The sequence below is a fragment of the Lichenostomus cassidix genome, chromosome 7 (assembly GCF_008360975.1).
Source record: "Lichenostomus cassidix isolate B80296 chromosome 7, HeHo_3.0, whole genome shotgun sequence".
Classification (NCBI taxonomy): domain Eukaryota; kingdom Metazoa; phylum Chordata; class Aves; order Passeriformes; family Meliphagidae; genus Lichenostomus; species Lichenostomus cassidix.
This window is the reverse complement of record NC_139488.1, coordinates 12,549,604-12,571,310: the sequence shown is the minus strand read 5'-3', so window position 1 is coordinate 12,571,310 and position 21,707 is coordinate 12,549,604. Positions and strand designations below refer to the sequence as shown.

Sequence of the window (21,707 nt, the reverse complement as noted above, 5' to 3'; positions counted from 1 at the left end):
CAAGATGTTTTTTTGACAAACTCAGTCACGGTTCTAATAGCATCAAGTGTTCTTTGGAATTATCTCAAAACCAGATCAGAATAAAATGCTTAAAGTGAGTGTGTACTTAGCAAAAAGAAAGTACAACATTCCCATGGAACTGAGCCCAGAAAACAGAACTTTAGGAGAATTTTGCAAGGTGATGACTTGGTGATTGGGCCGTGAGCAGGCACCTATAACCATCTGTTGATTCACCTTCCCAAATTATTAAACCTGTATTTTCTGTTGACATGAGCATAAAAAGGTTTTAGTTATTTGCCACACTACCCAAAACAAACTTGAAAACGTTGGACCATGATTTGGGAAACTCTAACAATTATAATCCTGAGGTATCTGTAAAACGGAGCAGGAACAGAAAAACAAGCTGTCTCAGGATATGCTGGGAAGATGCTGCTTCCTTCAGTATTCTTGGAAACTGTCCTACAGGCAAGTTTGTAACAGGAAAGTTGAAAGTGCTCTCTCTCTTCAGTGGTGGAGGTGGTTTTGAGAGTTGCTGTGGAACATCATCTTGGTTTGCCATTGCAGCCACTTAGTGAAGAAAAGCACAACTAAGAATTTCAAAAAGAAATATTAAAGGTGCTGTCTTATATCCAAACAATGGTAAAGCAGTACCGATGGGCTCATATAAAATTAGGCTCCTCTTTGAGGACTACTTCTGCCATTAAAATCAATGCAACTTAATTAAAGCAAATTATAGATAGATACATCTATAAATAAGATATTAAAGTGCGCTGCTGAATATGATAATTGCTGCATATTTAGCAATCAGCGTGTGTGTTCTGCTTTTGCCAGGAGGGATTTCTTTCAGAGGAATCAATGGAGCTTTATTAAAAACCATCCAAATTAGAGGGAGAAATGATGAGTGTTATAATAATGCAAAATCACTGTTTCAACTTCCATTGCAAAACCAGGAAAGCAAAATATATCCCTCATTGTGTATGTAAGGAAAACATCAGGAAAATTCTTTTGAATTGTGGACACTGGTAGAATTTTTAGTCTTTACCTTTTGCCGCTAAACATAAAAAAACTGGATGGAAAAAAACATGCTTTCTGTGGAAATGCTGGAGGTCTTCGAGGGTAGGATAATGAGGATATCACAGCAGTAAGGAATTAAGAAGACCCCATCGATCAACTTCCTCCATTTCACATGGAACATCCAGTTCCCTGCCTTACATCACCTGCCTCTGTTTTAGCAGCTAAAGTAAGTGTTAGCAAGTCAAATTGTGTTCTTAAGTTTCACTTGCACTTCCCAGAACCAGGCTGAGTTGAAATGCAAAACATAAATGGGTGAATTTTGATGCTTCACCTGTATATGAAACACTGAGACCAGGGTGGGGAGCAAATCCAATTTTGCCTCTCCGTTTTTCTTCAGTTTTCACTTAATTGAAAACAAAAACCAACTGTGTCTCAGCAGAGGGGAGACCTGAAGGTTAAAGGGCAAATTCCGTTATACCACAGCTCTTTTTGGCATGCTGAATCTCAACCCATGTGATTAGAAACGCTCACAGACAAAAGAAGAGCTTTGAGAACAGAGGTCAAAGCAGCATCTGAATCAAGTCCTTTAACAGATGATCACAAGACTATTGAAAAATGTACTAAGCAATGCAGCAGTTCTGTGTGTCATGTTTATACACAGACTTTCAGGCAAAAAGCAGAACTGGGTGGCATTTTCAAAGCACTTGGATTGATGGCAGAGCAGAAGCTTCACTCTGCAGCCTTCCTGGGGTGGCTCCTGTCTTTTAGTGAATGTCAGTCATATAAAATACAATGGTAGTATCCTGCCACTTTTTATGGGTAGAAAACCACAGTGCACAAGCTCAAGTGACTTTCCTGAGTATACACAGTGAATAAATGAAAAAGTTAGGAGTCCCAGGACTCCTATCTTCATAAGCTTTTCCTGATCTCCCATAATTTTAAATAAGTCAGGTGTGGCTTAAATGGAGTCAGCAGTGTTTTGCCCTGGATCACAAAAGTGTAGGTAAAATCACATCAGCCTTGAGGAAGTTATGCTATTGCTACTTACTTAGTGGGCAGCACATGGTCCAAATTTTCTTTCTAATCTTCATGGTAACTGAAATATTTGGAGGAGACTTATTGTTCAGAAGTCAGCAAAACAAAAGGTTAAAAGGCAAGAGTAAAAGGGCCGAGATGCTTAGCATGTAAGTGAGGAATTAATAATCCTGAATGCAACATCCACTGTATATTTTATTTTTCAACAGTGGGAAACTTCTGACTCGGAGCAGTGGTTTTTCTGTAGCTGGTTAGGAAGCTGTGAAACAATTTTTTTAACATACTGATCCCTGCAATGATGATGAAGTTTTCTGTGTGCAGCTCTAAATACCTGCAGGAGAGGGAACAGTAACTGCAACTTTATGAGATAGACAACCTGAAAATGGCTCTGCATAATTTATTTTCCGTATAACCAGTATCCATGGTCTTGGGTTTTCAGTGTGCTGACTCCACTCAGGATGGACCTTGAGCAGGGAGTCAGGTGGGAATTTGTGAGAAGAAGTAGAGCCCCAGGCAAAAACACACTGTCCTGCTGAATCCTGCTGGCAGGGGCAAGGAGTTGTTGCTCATTTCTATTTGCAATGTGGTAGCTCTCACCTTGAGCTGTGTGGATGCGCAAGAAAAAGTCAGTTCTGGTTTCATGAACCTTACACTTCAAAAAAGATCGCTATGGTTGTTATTTTTCGTACCACAACATTTGTCCAACCCGTAACACCTTGATCTATAAGGAAGGAGCAAGGGAGGCTTCCCTGCTAGCAGCTAGAAATGTAGCCTTTAACAAATGCTCCAAGAGGAAGGCAGTATAAGACAGATGAGGGGGAATGAAATGCAGGATCTCCTGGGGAAAAAACACAGTCTCATGCACTTTTCTGCACTGTTTTCAAGATAATCAGTAGCTTCAGGATTAAATAAATCCTTTCTCTTCCCTTAAAGAATTGTTATTCTGCAACCCCAGAATTTTCCTCTAGGCAAATTCCAGAATTACTCAAGACACCTACTTGCAGGTATACTCTATTTATGCATTAAAATTTACTTGCAGATATTTGAATGCTCTAAGATACTTGTTTCTGCCTTGATCTACAAGTGCAGGTTCATATCACCCCTTTTTGTTATTTTCCTGGGACCTTTCCCTGGGGAAGGTTAGCAGGCTAGAGATACTCACTGCTAGCTTATCACTTCCATGTGGTAGAAATCTCCTCAAAGTGCCCTGCAGTTACCATGTTTGCCAGGGACATTGCTTGCACTGACACTTGCATTGATTTTGTTTCATCTCTTTCTTTACAGTTGTTTTCCCTTTCTGTTTTGCATCTGCATGTGAAATGTGAAACTGTAAATCTTCCTTCATTTTTCTGTTTTGATAAAAATACAAATTCTGTTTGTCTAGGGAACTGTAGGGAGCCCCAGCATTCACTCATTCTTCTCTGCCTTTTGGCCTTTCAGGTTGGTCCCCTGCTGAAGGCTGTGGACTTGGACAGAGGAGAGCAGCACATAGTGCCCACGCTGTCCTTCAGTCTGCACTTCCACCAGCCTGGTTCTGCTGCTGGGAACCAGCAGGGGTTTAATTAAGGATGCAGGGGTGTCATGGGATATTTTCTGAAGTGATACCTTTCTATCACAGAAATCTTGTTTGCTAGTGGAAGTTGCCGTTTTTAGAAAAAGAGACTTAACAAGAACATTCTCTAGCCATGTTGAAAAAACACCGCTCTGTCAGAAAATCCTGACCATGAAGGCATTGAGTTATATGGAGGCAGTGTCTTGCCAGTTTGTCTGGTGCCTTGTCTCCAAGTGTGGCCACTGCTGTGAGCTTCAGAGAATTCACTGGGATTCCCAAAGGGGCAATTAGTAGAATAACCTGCTGATACAGAGGTTCTGCTCTCCCATTCAGTTCTCTGAGGCAATGCCTCTCTTCAACCTGGCAAAGACTTTGCTGTCTTCTGCTAGTGGGTTTGATTCAGATTTGTATCCAGTTTATTAGTTCTACATTCAACAACGCCCTTGGCCATACCAATACTTTGCAACAGTTATATTTCATGAAATGTTTGTTGTTGTTTTTTGATAAAGATAGTATTTCCTTTCCTCAATTTAAGCGTGCTGCTCTTTTAATTGCACTGATAGGATGATGGCTGTTTCTGTGTTTATCTCTGCCCGTTACTTTTGCATATTCATGTTTTGCTTGTTAGTTGAGGCCGCTCTTGAGAGATGAACTGTTTGTAATGATGGCACTTATTTAAGTTGATGTTGTTAATTTAAACCCTAAAAATACAGGAGCGTGTTTTGGATCATTCTTTCTGTTGTGTGTTACCATACATTTGTGAAGTGTATATTTCACCTGCTGTTGTGTTCTCTTTATTGGGGTGTTGGTCTCATAAGCTCTTCCAGCTGCATCTGTAGGGACTCAGCATTGCACCTTCTGTCAGCTCCCACCTTGCTGGTCACCTCATGGTCACATCCTGTCTGGCTTTAATAGGACTTCCAGGTTTTAATTTTTCTTTTTTTTAATGAAGATTAGCGTTTGTTTGCCTAAATATGTTGTGATTATTAACTGTGTGGTTAAAACTTCCACACCTGGTCTGAGGGCCAGCTGCATATGTCCTGTTTCAGGAAAGGAGGAGAAGCTGGAATATTTTGATCTTACTAATTAGTACATTTCACACTGATTTTTAGCTTAGTTTGTTGTAGAAGGCAGCAAAGGAACCCTTTGCTTTGACTCTTTCTGAAACATAAATAACTTCTACTAAGGAGGTGTTTCTATTTTCACAATTTCTCTTTTCATCGGGATAGTATTTTATTCCAGGCACCATTTTGGCACTCCAGGCTGAGTGATGATACGTTTTTACTGTCGCATGGACAGATGGAGAAGGGAAATCAGAAGAAATGGCTGAGCCTTTAATTAGCTGTGCAGAGCCAGAGCCTGCTTTTCCAGTGCATTGGGGGTTTTATATAGGGTGTGGAGACTCAGCCGCTCGATGGATCCAAATTAGCAAAATTGTGTATCCGCCACCAGGGTGTTTCTATGGTAACTGTCTCTCAAATCATATATACAAACAGACCTGGCAGGGGGTATTGCCTTCTATTTGGTCTGTAGGAAACCATCAAAAAAGGGGTGTTTTCAGGCTGAAAACCAGCCTTGTGATGTAAATATTTTTTACTTTTAGTGGTTGGTATAAGTTTGGGGATCACTGCTTGATGGTGGCACAATTCTGAGTGTTAGTGTTTTTTCACGTCGCCTGGGTGCTGTTGCTCCCTTTAGGTGTGAGAGTGCAGGAAACTCACACGGGGCTGTGACTGCACCATTACCAGGCACGTGCACATAATTAATACTATATCTACAGCTGCACAGGTAGACCACGTACTATGTGTTTTTTATGGTGAGAGATCAGATTATACGTTTGTGTCTTTTCCCTTCATGCTTCTTCACATAACAGGAGGAATCTGGAGGGTCTTCTCTCACCAGTGTACCTGGGAACTTAAGGGAAATTATGAACCTGATGAAATTAGTAGTGTAAGACCAGCCAAAGTGGCTGTGACTCTTCACCTAAGTGACTCTATAAAGTCTCTCTGCATGTTTCTTTTCCTGGTGAAAAAAATGAATGACTGATCCCTTTAGCCTACTGCCCTCTTTTTGAAATGTAGGGCAATTATTGTTATTTTTTTCTCATCGAAAGTCAGGCACTGCTAAAGCATGGGTCATTTCAAATCAGAGGTGGTTATTTCTTGTGGCCAACAGTTCTGTGAGGACTCCTTTTTCTTTTGAGTCAGGTAAAGGAAAGCTTGCAAGAGGCCTGTACTAAATAATTTTTTCAACTTACAAATATCTTGGATGTTTGATGAATGCCAAGGTGCATAACAAAATTTGTCTGGAATAATTCCTAAGCGTGTCTAGTAGCTCCAAATGATACTGCCTCTCTGTGAGTTGGACTGGGCTTATGTAATGTACACAGAAATGCTTTGTTAAGGTAGATAACACTTGAAACACCTGAATGCACAACTTTTCTCATTGCAGGGGCTTATGCATCGCTTCAGTGAAAATGGTATATTGTGCGTAAATTACAGGACTGACAGAAATGTACTTTAACCTGTAGAATGCAAAAAACATGTTAATTTTTGTTTTCTCTTTTTTCTAATCGGGCATTTGCTGAAAGCTCGGTGTGATTTATTACTTTCTTTTTAATGAATTGTTAAAAATGTTTGAAAAGGCATTAAATCTTCCTTTCTGCTATTAATCTGTAAAAGGGGAAGGGGATTTTAAATGGCCTCTTAGTATATTGCTTTATAAAACTGCTGATTCTAGCAGCACCGGAATAGGAATACATACTAATGTAGGAAACACTGAAGGCAGTCAGAGCCTCCTCCATTTATGGAAGAAAAGACTAATAGCTCCATTTTAACAAGGCTCTTAACACTTTGGGCCATCAGCAGGCATTGAGTGAGTGAAATTGGGAGAGCTCCTGTGTGCTAAAAGCATTGAAGTTCACCGTTTGGTACCCGGTTGGAGCCTTCCTGATAGAATTGTGCTCCCCAGCCAACGCCGGTTGCCATCTTGAACACAAACCAAGTAGCGCTGGCATTTTGACTGAGTGCACTAATGCTGCACTTTTGAAATGGCACCAGAGCGTCATAAATGCACTTAACTCCCAGCTGGATGCTTAGCTTTGCAGTGGCGTTAGGGGAAGTTTCTGGATTCGTGTTAAGAATGAAAGAAAACCTGTTTGTATCATATTTTATACTTAAGCAAAACATGCTAGTGGAGGGGAAAAAAACAGACGTGGTATTAAAATGTTAGCTTTGATTCAGGTAGGTATGCCACTGTAATCAGAACAGTGTGCTTAGGTAGATGATGTCCCCATGTTACTGAATTCCAGGAGGAAGTCCAGCCAGGGAAGGAGAGAGAGTATCCCAGGTAGTAGGCAGACGAGGGAAAGGCTCTGAAGATTGTACCTGCTTTAAGCACTTCTTTGATACAGAAGCCTTTCTTGTTAGCAGTGATAAGATTATGTATGGGATTTAGAGCTTCTTTGAGCCCCTGCCTTTCTTTTGTTGATTTTGGCATGTTGCAGCATCATGTGTTCTCTGCTTATCGTTTTGAGATGCATTGTTAGTAGCTGGGCTGCATAATTGATCTTCATCTCTAATTATTCTCTTCTCCACAGGTGCCTGGAAAAGGTCCAGATGGGAGCTCATACAGTCTTCACTTCGAGGGGGTGGAAAGGCAGTATGCATCCTTACCCAGGTACAGCACCAAGCCTCATGCACACACTCTGGCTCGCCCTCCTTCCAGTGGGTTGGGGAAGCAGCCCCCAGCTGATGTCTGACTCTAACATGAGGGATTATTCTGTACTTTTGTCTTGTCACCTTTTGCTGCTGATGTACTGCCATTTTATAACCATACTATTAACTTGGACTTTTGAATTTTTAAAAACAGGTCTCTCATTGAACATGTCAGCAAGAGTCATGATCCATAGGTAGAGAACATGGCATTGAGGGAGCTGGCTCTGCAAGAGTTATAACAGGTCGTAGCAGGGCATAAATGACTGAGTTTGTAGTGATATAATCCTAGCTGGCATTGACAGAATGTTGCTGTGGAAAGCTTCCACTACAGCAGCCACAGCTACTGAAGTCCCACTGTTGCTGCAAGGGCTGTCTGACTGCAGTCCTATTCCAGCAGAGCATCTCTGTGCTTTAACTGAATGCTCTGGAAACATGATTGAATTCTCTGAGGGCTTTTTTTAATTTTTAATCCTTATCAACTCAATAAAGAGTAATTCCAGTCTGAAACCAGTGGGGCATAACAAAAAGGAAGCATTTCAGAGATTTCAGCCCTGTTTCTATGGGAGTTCTAATAGCAGAGTGTAACATAAATCAAGCCAGAAAGGGCAGTGAGAGGATGCTAAAAGAGATAGTGGGAAGCAGTGAGAGGAAAACAAAAATAGAAAAATATTCCCCCTTTAGAATTAGAAGGCTGGACAAGGCCTCAGAGGGGTGGTCCAATCCACTTCTTGGACCTGCAAGCAGGCTAATCTGTAAAAGCAAAGCAAAAATAGGTATGTATAAACAATAAGAGATTTTTTTGTTGTGAAGTAGTGCTGGCATTTAGGAAATCAGTGGGTTGTTTCTTTTTGCTGCTTTTTCTTTTTCCACTCAGCTATTTACATTCAAATGTGTCACTGAAAGATTGATTGATAAATATGTAATGCTGTGTCCACTTTCAGATGAAAATACAAAGAATATCTTACTGTTGGAAACCAGAATATAAAGGCTGTCTCACAAGCCATTGTTGGATGTCTGTAGGCATTTTTAATATATGTGGTTTCTAAACCAAAGGATGTGTCTGCAGTTTACTTACTGCCTTCAAATTACATTTGTCAGCCATTTTTTCTTGGAGATTCATCCTGGACAGTGAATGGCTTTCCAACAGCATGTCTTGTATGTATTTCCTGGCTGACTATGGATATTCTTATTCTTCTGGGTGAATAGACATCTTTTTTCCCAGTTCTCCAGCACTCATGTTTCCCCGTCATGTTTTTAGCAGTGGTTTTTGCATGGTAGTTAGGTGCACTTTGATTATGCACACTCCTTTTTTATTTATTTTGAACTTCCATTTTGTTGAGTACTTCCCTGTGGATTTCAAAAGTAAATTCAGAATTGGTGCCCAGTGTAACTCTCTACAACAATTTATGTATTTGTGTATCATGTCTTTTATTCGTTTTCCCTGTAAGAAAATGAACAGTATTTTTTCAAGTATTTTAAACTGAAAATTTCCCAGTGAAGTAACTTCTGTCACCCAGAATTGTTTTGATTTCACCAGTATTCCTTTCAAGGGAGAGTGACCAGAAGTGAGCACTACGGGGTAGACATTCCCTTGCTTTATGTAGTAAATGTTCTCTGTATCCCTTCTGTCCTGTTCCTTTCCAAACTGCTGCATCCTCAGCATATTGCCTAGGTGTGTTTACTGCTCATCTCTACAACCTGTGGTTTTGTGGGGTTTGTTTGCTTGGTTTTTGGTTTCGGGGTTTTTTGGGTTTGTTTTTTTTTTTTTAAGTAGATTTATGTCAATCAGATCATGAATTCTACAGTGTTCTTCCCCAAACCTCCATTTAACTTGCTGGGGACACAACTCTCCATCTGTTATGACAGGTTGGAGTAGTTAACTGGCTGGAAGTCTCCATTTAGAAAGTCATCCAAATATTCCCTAAGCTTTTGAAGACCACTGTGAGTGTCCTTTCTCTCCGTGCCCGAGGAGTTTATGCTGGAGAGTGAGAAGACCTGCGCTTCAGCAAGGCTGTTTGTGCTTCCCCACCCAAACACTCATGCCTGCTGCACTCAAGCCAAGCTGTGTCTCCAGAGGGTTTCCACCCTGGCAGGAGCAGAGCTTTGGGATATCACACCCTTGGGTGTGCCTACAGTTCAGCGATCAGCTGCTGCTTTTTATACTTGAGTTTTGTAAGTTTTGCAGTTTCATGTTACTGCAGTAATTAAGCCCTGGCAGTCACAAATGACTAGATTGTACAGTGAAGTCTAAATCCAGACGAGGGGGATGCAGTCTCATTGCCAGCCACTAATGGAAATGAGTGATTTCTTTTGTTCTCATGGCTGACTGCCCAGGAGTATAGAGGAATCCAGGTAAAAACCACCCATTTGCCAGCCTATTCTCGGTGGAGAATCCATGAAAACTGCTGTAATGAGCAGCATTATTTAAAAGAAAAAAAAAGAAAACCAGGAAGAAAATTAAGAGAAAGAAACAGGAATGTAGAAAGACATGAAGAGGTAGTATTTCCTCAAAAGAGTAGCTTCCTTCTCTCTAGCATTTTCATATTAGTTCACAGTTTCCTGCCCTTGGGTTTATTCCCCTTCTTTTGTACTGTCCTCACCGTGGTGAGACCACTGAGCCACATTTGGTACAGATGCCATATGGAACTGTCTGCATACTTAGCCATTTAAGCCCAGTTTAATAAGAGATACTTAGAGAGGCTTCAGATGAGGGTTGTAGATGCTGGGGAAAGAATTCTTACTGCAATATTGTGTTGAGTCCAGGAGGATATGACCTTTGCCTGCCGCTCTGGTGTGGCACACACAAGGAAGGAGAGAAAAGCGCTTGGACTGCAGCCAGTTTCACAGGATGAGGAGGAAGGAAGGCATCTGTGCTATGTCAAGAGTTGCTGGGACCTACAGAGTGAAGCTGTTCTGCTCACCTGAAAGCCAGCAGGACTCATGCCAGTGTGTGGGGGCATGGACAAATTAAGGAAGCGAGCTTTGGTCTTCCTCCCCACCGGGCAAGAAGGAGGAATGTTCACCTGCCAAATATCTTTATGAGTGTTTGATGCCCCTAAGACACTGACCCATTCCTTTGCAAAGGCATGCATCCTGCATGAAGTCAGATCTGAACATACCTGCTGCTGGCTTGTAAAATTCTAAGCTTTGAAACATCGTTGTGGCTTTGCCTTGGTTTTTCTTTTTCTGTTTTTCTCTGAAGCTGTTAATTTAAGTCTAGATATTAAGGGCCAAATTCAGGTGATACAAGTCTCTATTAACCATATTTGAGGAATTCAGCTGTTAAGTGTTCTTGTCTTTTCAGTCAGTGCAGCAGCAAATTCACTGTCCTGGTCTCACTGAAGTCAGTGATGTCCTTTTTGCCTTTGAGTGGAGGATCTGTTCCTGTATAAGGTTACATGTTTAATTAAAAGGGGAAAACAGGAGGCAGCAGCCTTTGGAGAAAGGCTTTCTGTGTGACTGGTCTGAGGAGTGGCGAGCTGAGCTACATAGTTAAGCTTCTAGGTAAAATAATGCCAGCCTGTAGGCTTGCTTTGGAAATCTACAGAGGCAAACATCTGAATTAAATGATAAGTGGCTGTGGCAGGAGAGTGGCAGGTCTTCATCTCTCACTGCATTGTGCTGCTCTGTCTGCGGAAAAGCAGCAAAGAGGGAGAGACAGAATGGAAAGCTTTGCAAGAGGGATACAGTTCTTTGCACTCGATACTTAGGTGTTGCCCTGAGGCTACGGCTAAGTAGTGCTGAGTAGTAGTATTAAGCAATGTTAAATCCTCCTGCTTAGGAGGAAAATGGCTTGATTCTTATACCTCTTAGCCTCTTCTTTGGGGAAGAAGAGCAGGGCAAGGTTGTGAGAGCCAGAAAAACATTTGTATCTTTTAAATTGTTTTTAATGCCTGTTTTCTTGGTGTAATTCAGAATATTTTCCTGATGGAGCTATGGAACAGATATGAAGCTGAAGCTGCTCTGCTTGTTCATAGTTCTATTTTTGAGCTTGCTTTTATGGAAGTCTGTCTTAATGTAAATCACAGTCTTGCTAATGGCAGCCTTGTTTGGAGAAGCCTCATGTTCAAGGACACGTTCTTCTCTGTGGTGATGGAAAAGCTGGCTGTGACCAAAAGCAGGCTGACAGACACTGAGACGGCACACTGGTTGACATGATGAGTGTGGATTAGAAAGCTCAGCCATCTTTCCAATAGGAAATGCTGATTCCAATGGAAAACTAGTACTTCAGACTTTCTCTAGAATCCTCGTATTATTTGAACAATACATTTATGTCAAGAAAAGGGGGAGGGCCAGAAAGGCAATAAGAGCATCAGAAAATAACTGCTAGCATGGAAAAATGAGTTCAGGCTGTGTAGATGGGTTCAGCTGTATTGCTGTGGCTGGAATGAGAGTGCTGAGCAAACTGGTAATTGGCTCACAAGGATGTCTGTCTTAAATGGAACATGCATCCTGAAACAGGAAACTTGGAAACATATTAAGGAACTAGCCCTGCTGTACAGTGGCAACAGGGAGTCTTGCCATGCTGGAAGCTTCTCAGACTGACCACGCAACTTGGACTTCCTAAGGCAGGAGCTAAAAGCAGAATGCTCTCCATTTCTAGGTATGATACCGGAAGGGACAATTTTGATCACCTTGCCTGAGCCCTCCAAGACTTCCTACATTTCTGCATCAAACTAAATTTCCGTTTTGATCCATCCCATTACTTCTGTAAATGTATTTGCAAAAGCATCTAACCTGGAATTAGAATGTCCCATTGTGGAGAATTCATTATGTGCTTCAGAGGTTAATTATTTTACTACTTAAAGAAATTACACACTTTTTTCCCCTCAAAATCTGACATTACCCAATTTCAGCTCCTAGATACTATGGCAAATATTTTTTCTGCTAGATGTTAGGAACCAAGCCTGCAAAATGTCTTCACTTGAGTATTTCTATGCAGAGATCATTTATGTTATGTTTTCACCTCCCTTTCAATAAATTAGATTGAGCACTTCGGTCTTACACTGTAGAGCATGAAAACAGCATTGACTCAAGGGGCCAGAGTACCAATGCAGTCAATTTAGGAAGTAGCCTCTAGAGCTGAGTTGAAAACATTTCCAGCCCTTCAGATCAAAAGCAAAGTTTTGGTAATAACTGTGTCATAAACAGATAAGTTTCCTCCAACAGAAAGAATGGATTACTTCACATGTTTCATTAGCTTCTTCTTGCACTAGTATGTTCTTGCCTTTATTTTCCTGAGTTTACTTCAAAATGCAAGATTTCTGTAATTTAATTGAATCCCGAAAACATCATCAGAAAGTGACTTGACACAAATCACGAGAAAAAGTTAATTGTCTATTAAATAAGACTCATCATTCACCATTGTCTAGCAGAATCTGAAATTAATATACTGACATTACTTAAATATGTATATAGTGTATTCTCTTGGTTAACAAAAAAGAAATCACAGTTTTAGTGCAGACTATAATTAGCTGTAAATCAACTTGTCAGAGCATTCCCAGCCTCTGGGAATTGACTAGCCAAGGACCACAGATGAAAAAGCAAGGTTTAAAATGAATTATTTAAATCAAAATTCCCTGCATGCTGGTTTAAATCACAATTATTTTTTTTTACTTTTTGCTTTTAATCACTTTGAGTTAACATATTCCATCACATGTTGGAAAAAAATCTGTCCTCTTTCTTATTTAGTATCCTTCATCTCCATTCCTCCTTGGCATCCAACAGTTTGTTGCATGGCATTGACCCAGCAGTCATGGTTATGGCCATCAGCTGAGGGGTGTCACATCCTGCTTGGTGTTGGTGGTGATCAGTGCCAAGCGGTGGCACAGTGGTTCTCAGTGACAGTGTTGCTCTGTCCCATCATACAGCTGCTGTTCTGCCAAGTTGTCCTCCAGACACCTCCTTGGTGCTCAGACACTCCTTAGTAACAGCCTGCCTCTGGTTTTCACTGTTCCTCTCAGCAGCTGACTTCGTTACATGGCTCTACTGAAACTGCAATTTTCTCTGGTTTTTATTTGCCCAAAGTGGTGCCTTATGGCAGGCAGAGGGTGACAATGCTGATGCAGGGAATGCCATTGCTGCCTTGAAATACTGTTTAAATTGGAGCATTGTTCACCTGGTTAAAAAGAGCATCTGCAGATCCTTTCTCATAAAGGGGAACAAGGGTGCCAAAACATTAATGTCAGTGGAATAGTTTATCAACCCTGTCCAGAATCACCCACATCTTAGTCTGTCAGTGAAAGCATGTTATTGGACATATGTTACACAGCTACAAGGTGAGCCTGTTAACTTTTTGTGCATAATATAATACCCAATATTTTTAGTAATACCCAGGACTTTCCCTCCAAAGGGATAGAAACCAGAGAAGAGTAGTTTGGTGGGAAAATACTGTGTAGTTCCAGGTGGCTAAGTCTGTATCTCCCTCATTTCTCATACTGATTAAAATAAGAGAAGATGGTCAAGAGGAATGTTTAATAACCAGTTGTAAATGGTCTTTTTAAATTTTTTACATAAATCATATATTTTTAATATTCCCCTGGCATAGCTTCAAAAGTAAGTAGACTTGATAATTTGGTGTCTTAAATAGGATTAGAACTAAATAGGGTGCAAAAAATGAATGGCCCAACTAACTTCATCACACTAGTCATGTGAAATATAAGTAATACTCAAACAGTATATTCTCCAGTATACTTGATTATTAGCTTTCTCTTCTGTTTTAATCCTCTAAAGTAATATCAGTAATTCAGGGAATTTTTTTAATATGATTTTTATCTTGACAGCTGTGCTTTTATTGAAAATGCAGCAAAATCTTGTCTGTCTGTATCTTCCAATGTGGTGATCTCATTATAAATGAAATATGTGCATGGTTTTAGTTGGATTTTAAGTGCTGGCAGGTGAATTTAGAATCAGTTTTAATGGAAATACTGGTCCTACTCAAGGACCTCCAAGATACATTGCAATAAACCAGCCAAGATGAAATACAGGCATAGAAAAAAGATCATTCTTACACACTAGACCCCAAGCTTGGGAACCAAGCTGATGTGCTCATTAAAAGATTAGCTTAAATCCAATTTCAAACAGTTTTAAGATTTGGTGAACTAACTTCTCTTAACTCTGGAAGATAATGAAACTGCTTGCTGTGGAAACTATCCAGTGTCTAAGAGATGTCAGGGAAATCATTGTATTTCAAGGACAGAGCCCAAATCCATAGCAGGACACCAGATTTGTGATACATACATGCAGCAGAAAGCTGGAAGTGCTCTGTTGCAACATTTCTGTTCCACTTCAGTTTCAATCACTCTGCTCAGGTATGCCATGGTACCTAATATCACCTCAGTGCCATATGTGAAGTCTGAAGATTTTTCTTCACATATGATGTCCAAACACATTTGTCCAAAAATGTGCAGAGTTCGTAAATAACCTGCATATACCTTCTACAGGGAGAGTCTCAGTCATTCAAAGCAGAGCAGGCAGGAAAGGGGTCAATGTACTACAGACCTTTCAAAAAATGGGCTTGTGTCTCTAAGACTTGATTGAAAGGAGGAAAGAAATTTGTAAACAGGATCACAGTTTCAGAAATCTCGGTGGTGAATAGAAAAGGAAGGAGATTTAGTTGTAAAACATACCTCCAGCTTTCTAATAAAATAGAAATATCACTGGAAATGAACATGATGCCTCCATCCAAGCCAAATTAAGCCTAAATAATGAAAAGGTATACTTTGGAAAGTCAGAAAGGTCAAGGTTCATGACATCAAATCATGGATTGCAGCTGGCAGGCCACCTCTATAATTTCCATGGGAATAACTAAAGAAAAATTGACCGAAGAAAATGTCTGTAACAACTGGGACATAGCTTAAAAAAAAAAAAACCACTAAAAGCCAGATGTCCCAGAAGAATACTTTGGAAGTGTAGAAGGAGGCAGACGGGGATGGGGATTGTCAATTTTCCTAATAAGTCAGTCAACTCCTCATAGCAAAAAGCCAGTTAATGCAATATGGAATAGTTTAAAAGTCAATTAATATTTTGAAACTAAACAGCCAGCCTTTTTGCAAGGAGATACTATCCGGAGTAAATAAAAATACTTTCAAGTGTCACATTTACAGAAAACATGGATCTGGTATGAATTTTAGTATATAACCAGGCATAAGGACCTCCCACTCAAACTAAGGGCACCAAATTCAGCTTAAAAATATGGGAGATGGAGGAAAATACTGCATTTGAACAAAAGGGCTTGAATTAACATTATAAAATTTAATGAAGTCATGTAGACATTGCCTCAGAAAAGAAAGCTGTATTAACTATGCCTCCAGTGAGTAAAAGAACAAAACAACTGTTAGGGAACAAAATATTAATGAAAGAAAAAAGTGTCAGTACAAAATGGTTAGGTTGAGATGAAGGATCTGTGGAAAAAAGATAAGTGAATGCAAATTAAAAAGAAGATTAAATTAAAAACCAAAAGCATATATCCCATAGAATGCATCAACAGAGTGATGTGCTGGGTGAAACCTGGGGAATAAGATGTGTGCTCCAAAATGCAAATACATCCATTGCATTGTTAAGATGGATATTGAAATGGCTCAGGAGACCATCAGACTGGGAAGCTCAGCTGGCTGCTTTGTAGGTATGGATATTTGGAATAAAAATGTTGCTGCTTATGCTGCATTGTAATTCAGAACTGATCAAACACTGTGGGCTCTAGGCTGCAAAGGTGAGAAAAAGAGCATTGTAAAATAAGACAACTCTGCTGCAGTTCTTGGCTTTATCTTTCCCTTGATAAATACGTCTGGAGGTGCGGCTGAAAGACGGCTGTGAGCACACGTGCTTTAAAAACAGCTAACAAAGGAAAAATGTAGGAAGCCAACAGTATCAGCTGTAAATATGTATTATTTCTGAGGATGTTGGATCAGCAAGCTTCCTGCAGCTCTCAGTGTTGTGCGTGAACCTCCTGTATGTTGTGTCATTGCTCAGCTATGTTCCTGTGGGCAAGCAGCAGCTTTGCAGTAGCACCCTTTGCTCAGAAGCAGACTGCAGTTAGTTGTCTGTATCAGATCTCAGCCAATTCTTTTGTCTCCATGCAATCTTTGCAAAGCATGCTCAGAAAAAAACCCAACCAACCAAAAAAAAAAAAAATTAAAAAAAAAAACAAAACAGTGGCAAGTTTCAAGCTTCTAATAGCAAGCCATTTAAAGAGAGTCAGTTATAGGTATTCTTATGTATGTGTTTAGGAAAGGGGAAAGACTGTGATGATGAAGTAGGGAAGTGAATTGCATGTGGACAGTCTTAATTGCATGCTGCAAGGTAATGACAGGCTGTGAAATCTGAAGACCTCAAATATAGTTCTGTGTTCTTTTACAGACATGTAGGGGACAGAGTCGTGAGCACTCCGTGTGCCACCCACCGAGAAATGAGAAGCAGAGTGGGGGAGATGTGAGGAGTAGAGAAGCACAAGGGCAGCGTGTTGAGCAGACCTGCCGTTGTTTGTTATCCTTGGTGAAACCCTGCCTTGTGAGGAAAGAGCTTTTATATAAACTGGTGATTAAAGGAAAGAGGTATCTAATTTGGGATTAAGAGAATCACTGAAGAATTTAATAGTAAAAACAGTTGCTAGAGCAGCTGTTTCAACACAGCTCAGACAATTGGCAGCCAAACTGCTTCCATTTCATAAGTAGGTGACATATTTAATTTCTCTGCACAGAAGTCTTAAACGTATCAGGAGAAGAGTCTTACTTTTAGAGGGTTTTGTCCAAATTTCTTTGCTCATATATCCACCAAAGGCTTTTATGTTGCTCTTCAAATATGATGCTTTAGAAAGTCATGCTTTGGATATGTTGATCCAGCTGGAGAACAGCTAGAAATGTACTATTAGAAGCTGGTACCAGCCTGGTCCAAAACCACTGCAATTCATGGATGTGTTCCTAATGATTGCAGTCAGTTTAGACTGAAAGGCAACCAATGTTGGAGCATATTCTTTGATTTCTTTGCTGTCTGGGTCAGTCTGGTAGTAATTTGATAAACTCTGATTAGGTTACTTGTTGTTTTCCCCAAGAATTCTGCCCATCAGTGTTAGCAGTTTCTCTCCAGATTTTGGAGATTCTAGTAAACGGAATATATCTTTTCCTGCTCTATATATTCTTAAGCCCATCCAATCTTATCACAGATATAAGTGAAATAAAAATAGTCACTAAAAATGAATGCAATTCAAGGTTGTTGAAGAATTGCAAACACTCAGATCACTAGTGGTTATGGACCAGTAACTTTGTTAAGAGCAAGCATAGAACTAAAACTCCTGCTGTAGCCTGTTAGAGAAGATTAATTCCTCTTTCTTAAAAATCTTTACCCTCATCTCTAGGCTTGGAAAAGATCACATTGTTCTAGCATTTAATAGTTATGTAAATTAGTACTAATTTTGTCATTTAGCACCTGTGCAGAATTTTCTACTAGAACAGTTCTTTCAAATATGCTATAAACAAAGCATAAGATGCACAGTGATACTGTTCTTTAGTGGATGCTTATTTGGGAAAATCTGCATAAGCTATTCAGCATCTTTACCACAGGTAAAGATGTTGTGGATATCCAGAAACAGGGCAGCAAAGCTTTGTAGTCATGTGGTTAGGCTTAAATAGCATATAGACCACTAGTCAGACTTTCTGCAAGCTTTATTTTGAAAATATATGTAATACCATAATGCATATGCTAAAAATTTAACCACATCTTTACGTTAATGGTTGTGTCTTTACTGTACTCAAAACCTTTGTCTGACAAACATAACTTAGGTTGCCTGTTGACAGAACTCATCCTTCTGCTGGCTTCTGCCTGGTGTTGCTGTGGCCTCCACTGTTCTGTCCTCTGTTCTGTGTGAGCAGATGGGATCCTACAGCTGTTTGAATAAATATTAGTTTTAAAGAATTATGCTGCTCTGATTAACCATTCATTGAGGGGGGAAATGGCAGGGAAGAGAACATCTAAGAAGTCCCTATGTTTCAGGCCTGTTGCCCAAAAGCTTTCATTTAAATGTTGGAGCAGTGATGAGGTGAGGAGTTATGTAAACTGGAAGCTGTTCCTCAAATCACCATCTTCTCTCTGCATAGAGTGTAATTGATAGCTTATGTGCTTGCAGCAGCTGAAAAAATAGAGCAGAACATGCAAACACGTCCACTGTATAACATACGTGGGAAGCAAGTGGAGGAGAGTGTTAACTTTAATAGAAAGTGAATTATCTGCCATTTTTGTTCCACCCCAGACGTAATTCAGCAAGGAGATTGGATCTGTGCGCTAGATAGTCTGAGACAGTGCCTTGGAAATTGGCAGTCAGAGTTCCATCCAGAGGGCAGGAAATGTGTGAACAAAACCCAGCCCAGGTTATCAAGCAAAACCCCAAGCCAACAGGAGTCCTTGGATATTGAGTAGCTGGCACTTTTCTTCATTTAAAGAAGAAAAATAGCCCTTGTTTTACAGGTGAAAGGAGATGCTTTGAGAGCAGTCTGTTGCAGATCATGGCAAAATCTGGCAAGAAAAACCAATCTCAGCATGATTTCACAGCAAAAATCCGTGTGACTGGCTTTTTGCTTGAATCTAGGTGCTAGTGTACTGTTGTATATATATCCATGTGTCACCTCATGGTTTTGGTTTGGTCCCTCATTTAGCATTTCTGCTTATGAGTTTGGGTTCAATCTGTGATACTATGCTTTAAAGAAAAGGCATGTTTGTTTACTGAGAACTGAGTTGTCTTCAGTATAGAAAGAATGTATTTTTAGAAGCATGGTATGGCCACAGCTTTTCCCTTTGTTTTGCTTTTTTAAGGAGATAATAGTGATACGCTCTTGAACTGAACTCAACCAGCCAACACAATAGCTGGGACAAAGCATGTAGAAAAAAGGATGCTAACAGTCCTTCCTCCAAAGATGCTCAAACAGCAAACACACATTCAGCGATTAAAGATTTCCAGAATCAGTTAAAAGCTTTGAGGATCCCAGTAGCCGTGCTCAGAACACCCATGTGACTTCGCTGTGTGTAGACTTCTGGCAGTCTTCTAATTAGCTTTGTAGGGGTCTCTGAAGGCATCTGGGTTTCTCACTGACTCGGGAATTAGGCTGAATTTAGGCTGCCTGAATATACCAGTGCTGGGTTTGAGCATTTTTGAGCGTTCCTGTATGGATCTCTTTGCCCCTCTGGAACGGCGAGCAGGAGCAGCGCGGTGGGATGGGCTTTGCTGCAGCACTGACTGCACCACGCTTTGTGGCAGAAAGCACACAGCAGATCGGTTTAAAATGAAAGGGAATTAAAAAAAAAAAAGAAAAAGGCAAATTCAATTAGTCATTTGAAATTGAGTTGGGGCTTACAACTTGAATTTTTAGGCCCAGATCCATCAGAGCACTTAAGCACCTGCTTTACCTTGAATACATTTTGCTTTTCAATAGCAGTCATTTGCCTAGCTATCAGAGACCTCCAGGAAACCTGGGCTTAAATGGACATTGTAAAGGATGGAGGAAGGATGGCAGACAGGCAGTAGTACTTGGAGAAATTTCACTTTTTCACTCCCTAGACCTTATGTGGTTTAAATAATGCCTCCTTAATGCAATGCTTTGTGTTACATACCGTGTAAATAATGTCAAGAAAGGTTATTTAATGATAATTTGACTTTTTCTTTGAAAAGACTTGTTACTAATCTTCACCCGAAATCTCTTTAGTATTATTGAGGGGAATAACAACCTTAATGCCATTTTGGTTTGATTTCTTTGTATGAAGGGGTAGCAACTCTCCCTTCTCTCTCGTCACCAAACATCTGAAGCAAGCTCTGTTATTGAGAGATTACTGCAGTGCTAGTTGGTCTTACAGAGATTTCATCAGAAACATTTCATTTTTAATGGACAATGGAAAACGCTCAGCTGTCCATTATTACACTTCTTTGTACACAGTCTAAAAATATAAATGGAAATTATAATTACATCTGTAATTCTGGGTCCCAGCTGAAATCACTTTAATCCCAATGTGAAGGAAAAAATCAATACAGAACCCTTAACCCTGGTCTTTTCCTCCTTAGATATTTCATTTTCAGTTGTACTAGTTTATACCACAAGTTTCATAAGTTTTTTAAGGGATTTTAGTATACGGAGACAATTTTGCATCCTCAAAATGGTATTGCTACTTCGTGCTTTTCTGATTTAGAAGCTGTAATGATGTTCTTGAGTAATGGGTTATATTGTAGCTGCTTGATATAATAGGATGTTTCTCTCTTTTACTTTTTGATCATTAAAAAGAGGGGCCTTTGAAATGTTGCAAAGTTCTTTTAAAGAAAATCCAATTTTACTGGCCGCAGAATTCCACTTTTTTTTTTTTTAGAGAGGAACCCAAGTCAGCATTAAGGATTTACCATTGAAATTTGGAAAAGACATCTTTCTCGACTCACCACAGGCTCTCGCTACGATATTGTGCCTTTGTCCTATGGGTTTCAAGTCTGTCAAGGTTAAATATTATCATTTGGGGGTTTTGTATCAACATCTGCAAGTACAGAAATGTCATCAAGTGTTTTGTGTTTCTGAAGCCTGCACCTTTTGGCAAACCCAGACTTAGACCTATAGTTGCTTTTGTTTAAGTTAGCATATGAGGAGGAAAGGAGAGGTTATGCTGTAAGACTTATGCAAACTGTTAATTGTGCACTAATTGCAGCTTCCTCTGAAACATCTGGTTGTGGTAATAGTCCCAGACGTGATGCTGCAGATTAGGGCACACTGTGCTACATTGCCTCAGTTGCCACACTGTTAGTAATCATAGATGTAACATCCACAGAGCAGAGGTGTGCTGGTCATCTCGGCAGAATGTTGTTTCTTTGTAATTGCATGTATGTACTGTTTCCTAGATCATGGGCCCTCAAAAAGTAAAGCATAAATTAGCAGCATTGTGGTCAGTCTTTTTCTCTGAATACCTGAAAGACACAACTGAAAAGGAATGTTTCCACTTGAAGTGAGGCATTTCAGCAACCTACGTTTAGTACCCGAGGTATTTATTTGCTGTCTAAGGTTGTCAGGCTTTAACTTCCTGATTTCATTCCAGGATACAGATGTTTCATTCTCTCCCTGCCCTCTCCTCCCCTTTCAAATACCATTCTTCCATACAAGAGCCTAATCCAAAGACCTTTGAAATGCTTCCATTGACATCCAGAGGCTTTGGCTAGGGCTGGATGAGTCTGGGGCACAAAGTTCTTCACATCAACGCTATTCCCTCTTCTCAGTCTGGTATCTAGGCAAAGCACAGATGTTTTTCCATCTTTACTTCCCCCTGCAAAGTATCTTGATGTTTTTTTTATGAACTTGCCACTTCAAGTCTATCACACTGCACAATCTGAAAATACTTAGAGTGATATTATAGTAGTGACCTTTATTGTTCATTAG

General features: G+C 40.1%; 1 protein-coding gene across 7 annotated transcripts in view; it reads left to right on the top strand.

The window, feature by feature from the left end:
• Positions 1 to 21,707, top strand: part of PARD3B (par-3 family cell polarity regulator beta) — a 398,314-nt gene that overhangs the window by 360,373 nt on the left and 16,234 nt on the right. For all 7 annotated transcript variants that reach the window (XM_085066249.1, XM_085066251.1, XM_085066248.1 and 4 more), the window contains one exon: positions 7,200 to 7,279. In XM_085066249.1, the coding sequence (XP_084922375.1) occupies positions 7,200 to 7,279 (80 nt within the window). The remainder of the gene's footprint in view (positions 1 to 7,199; positions 7,280 to 21,707) is intronic.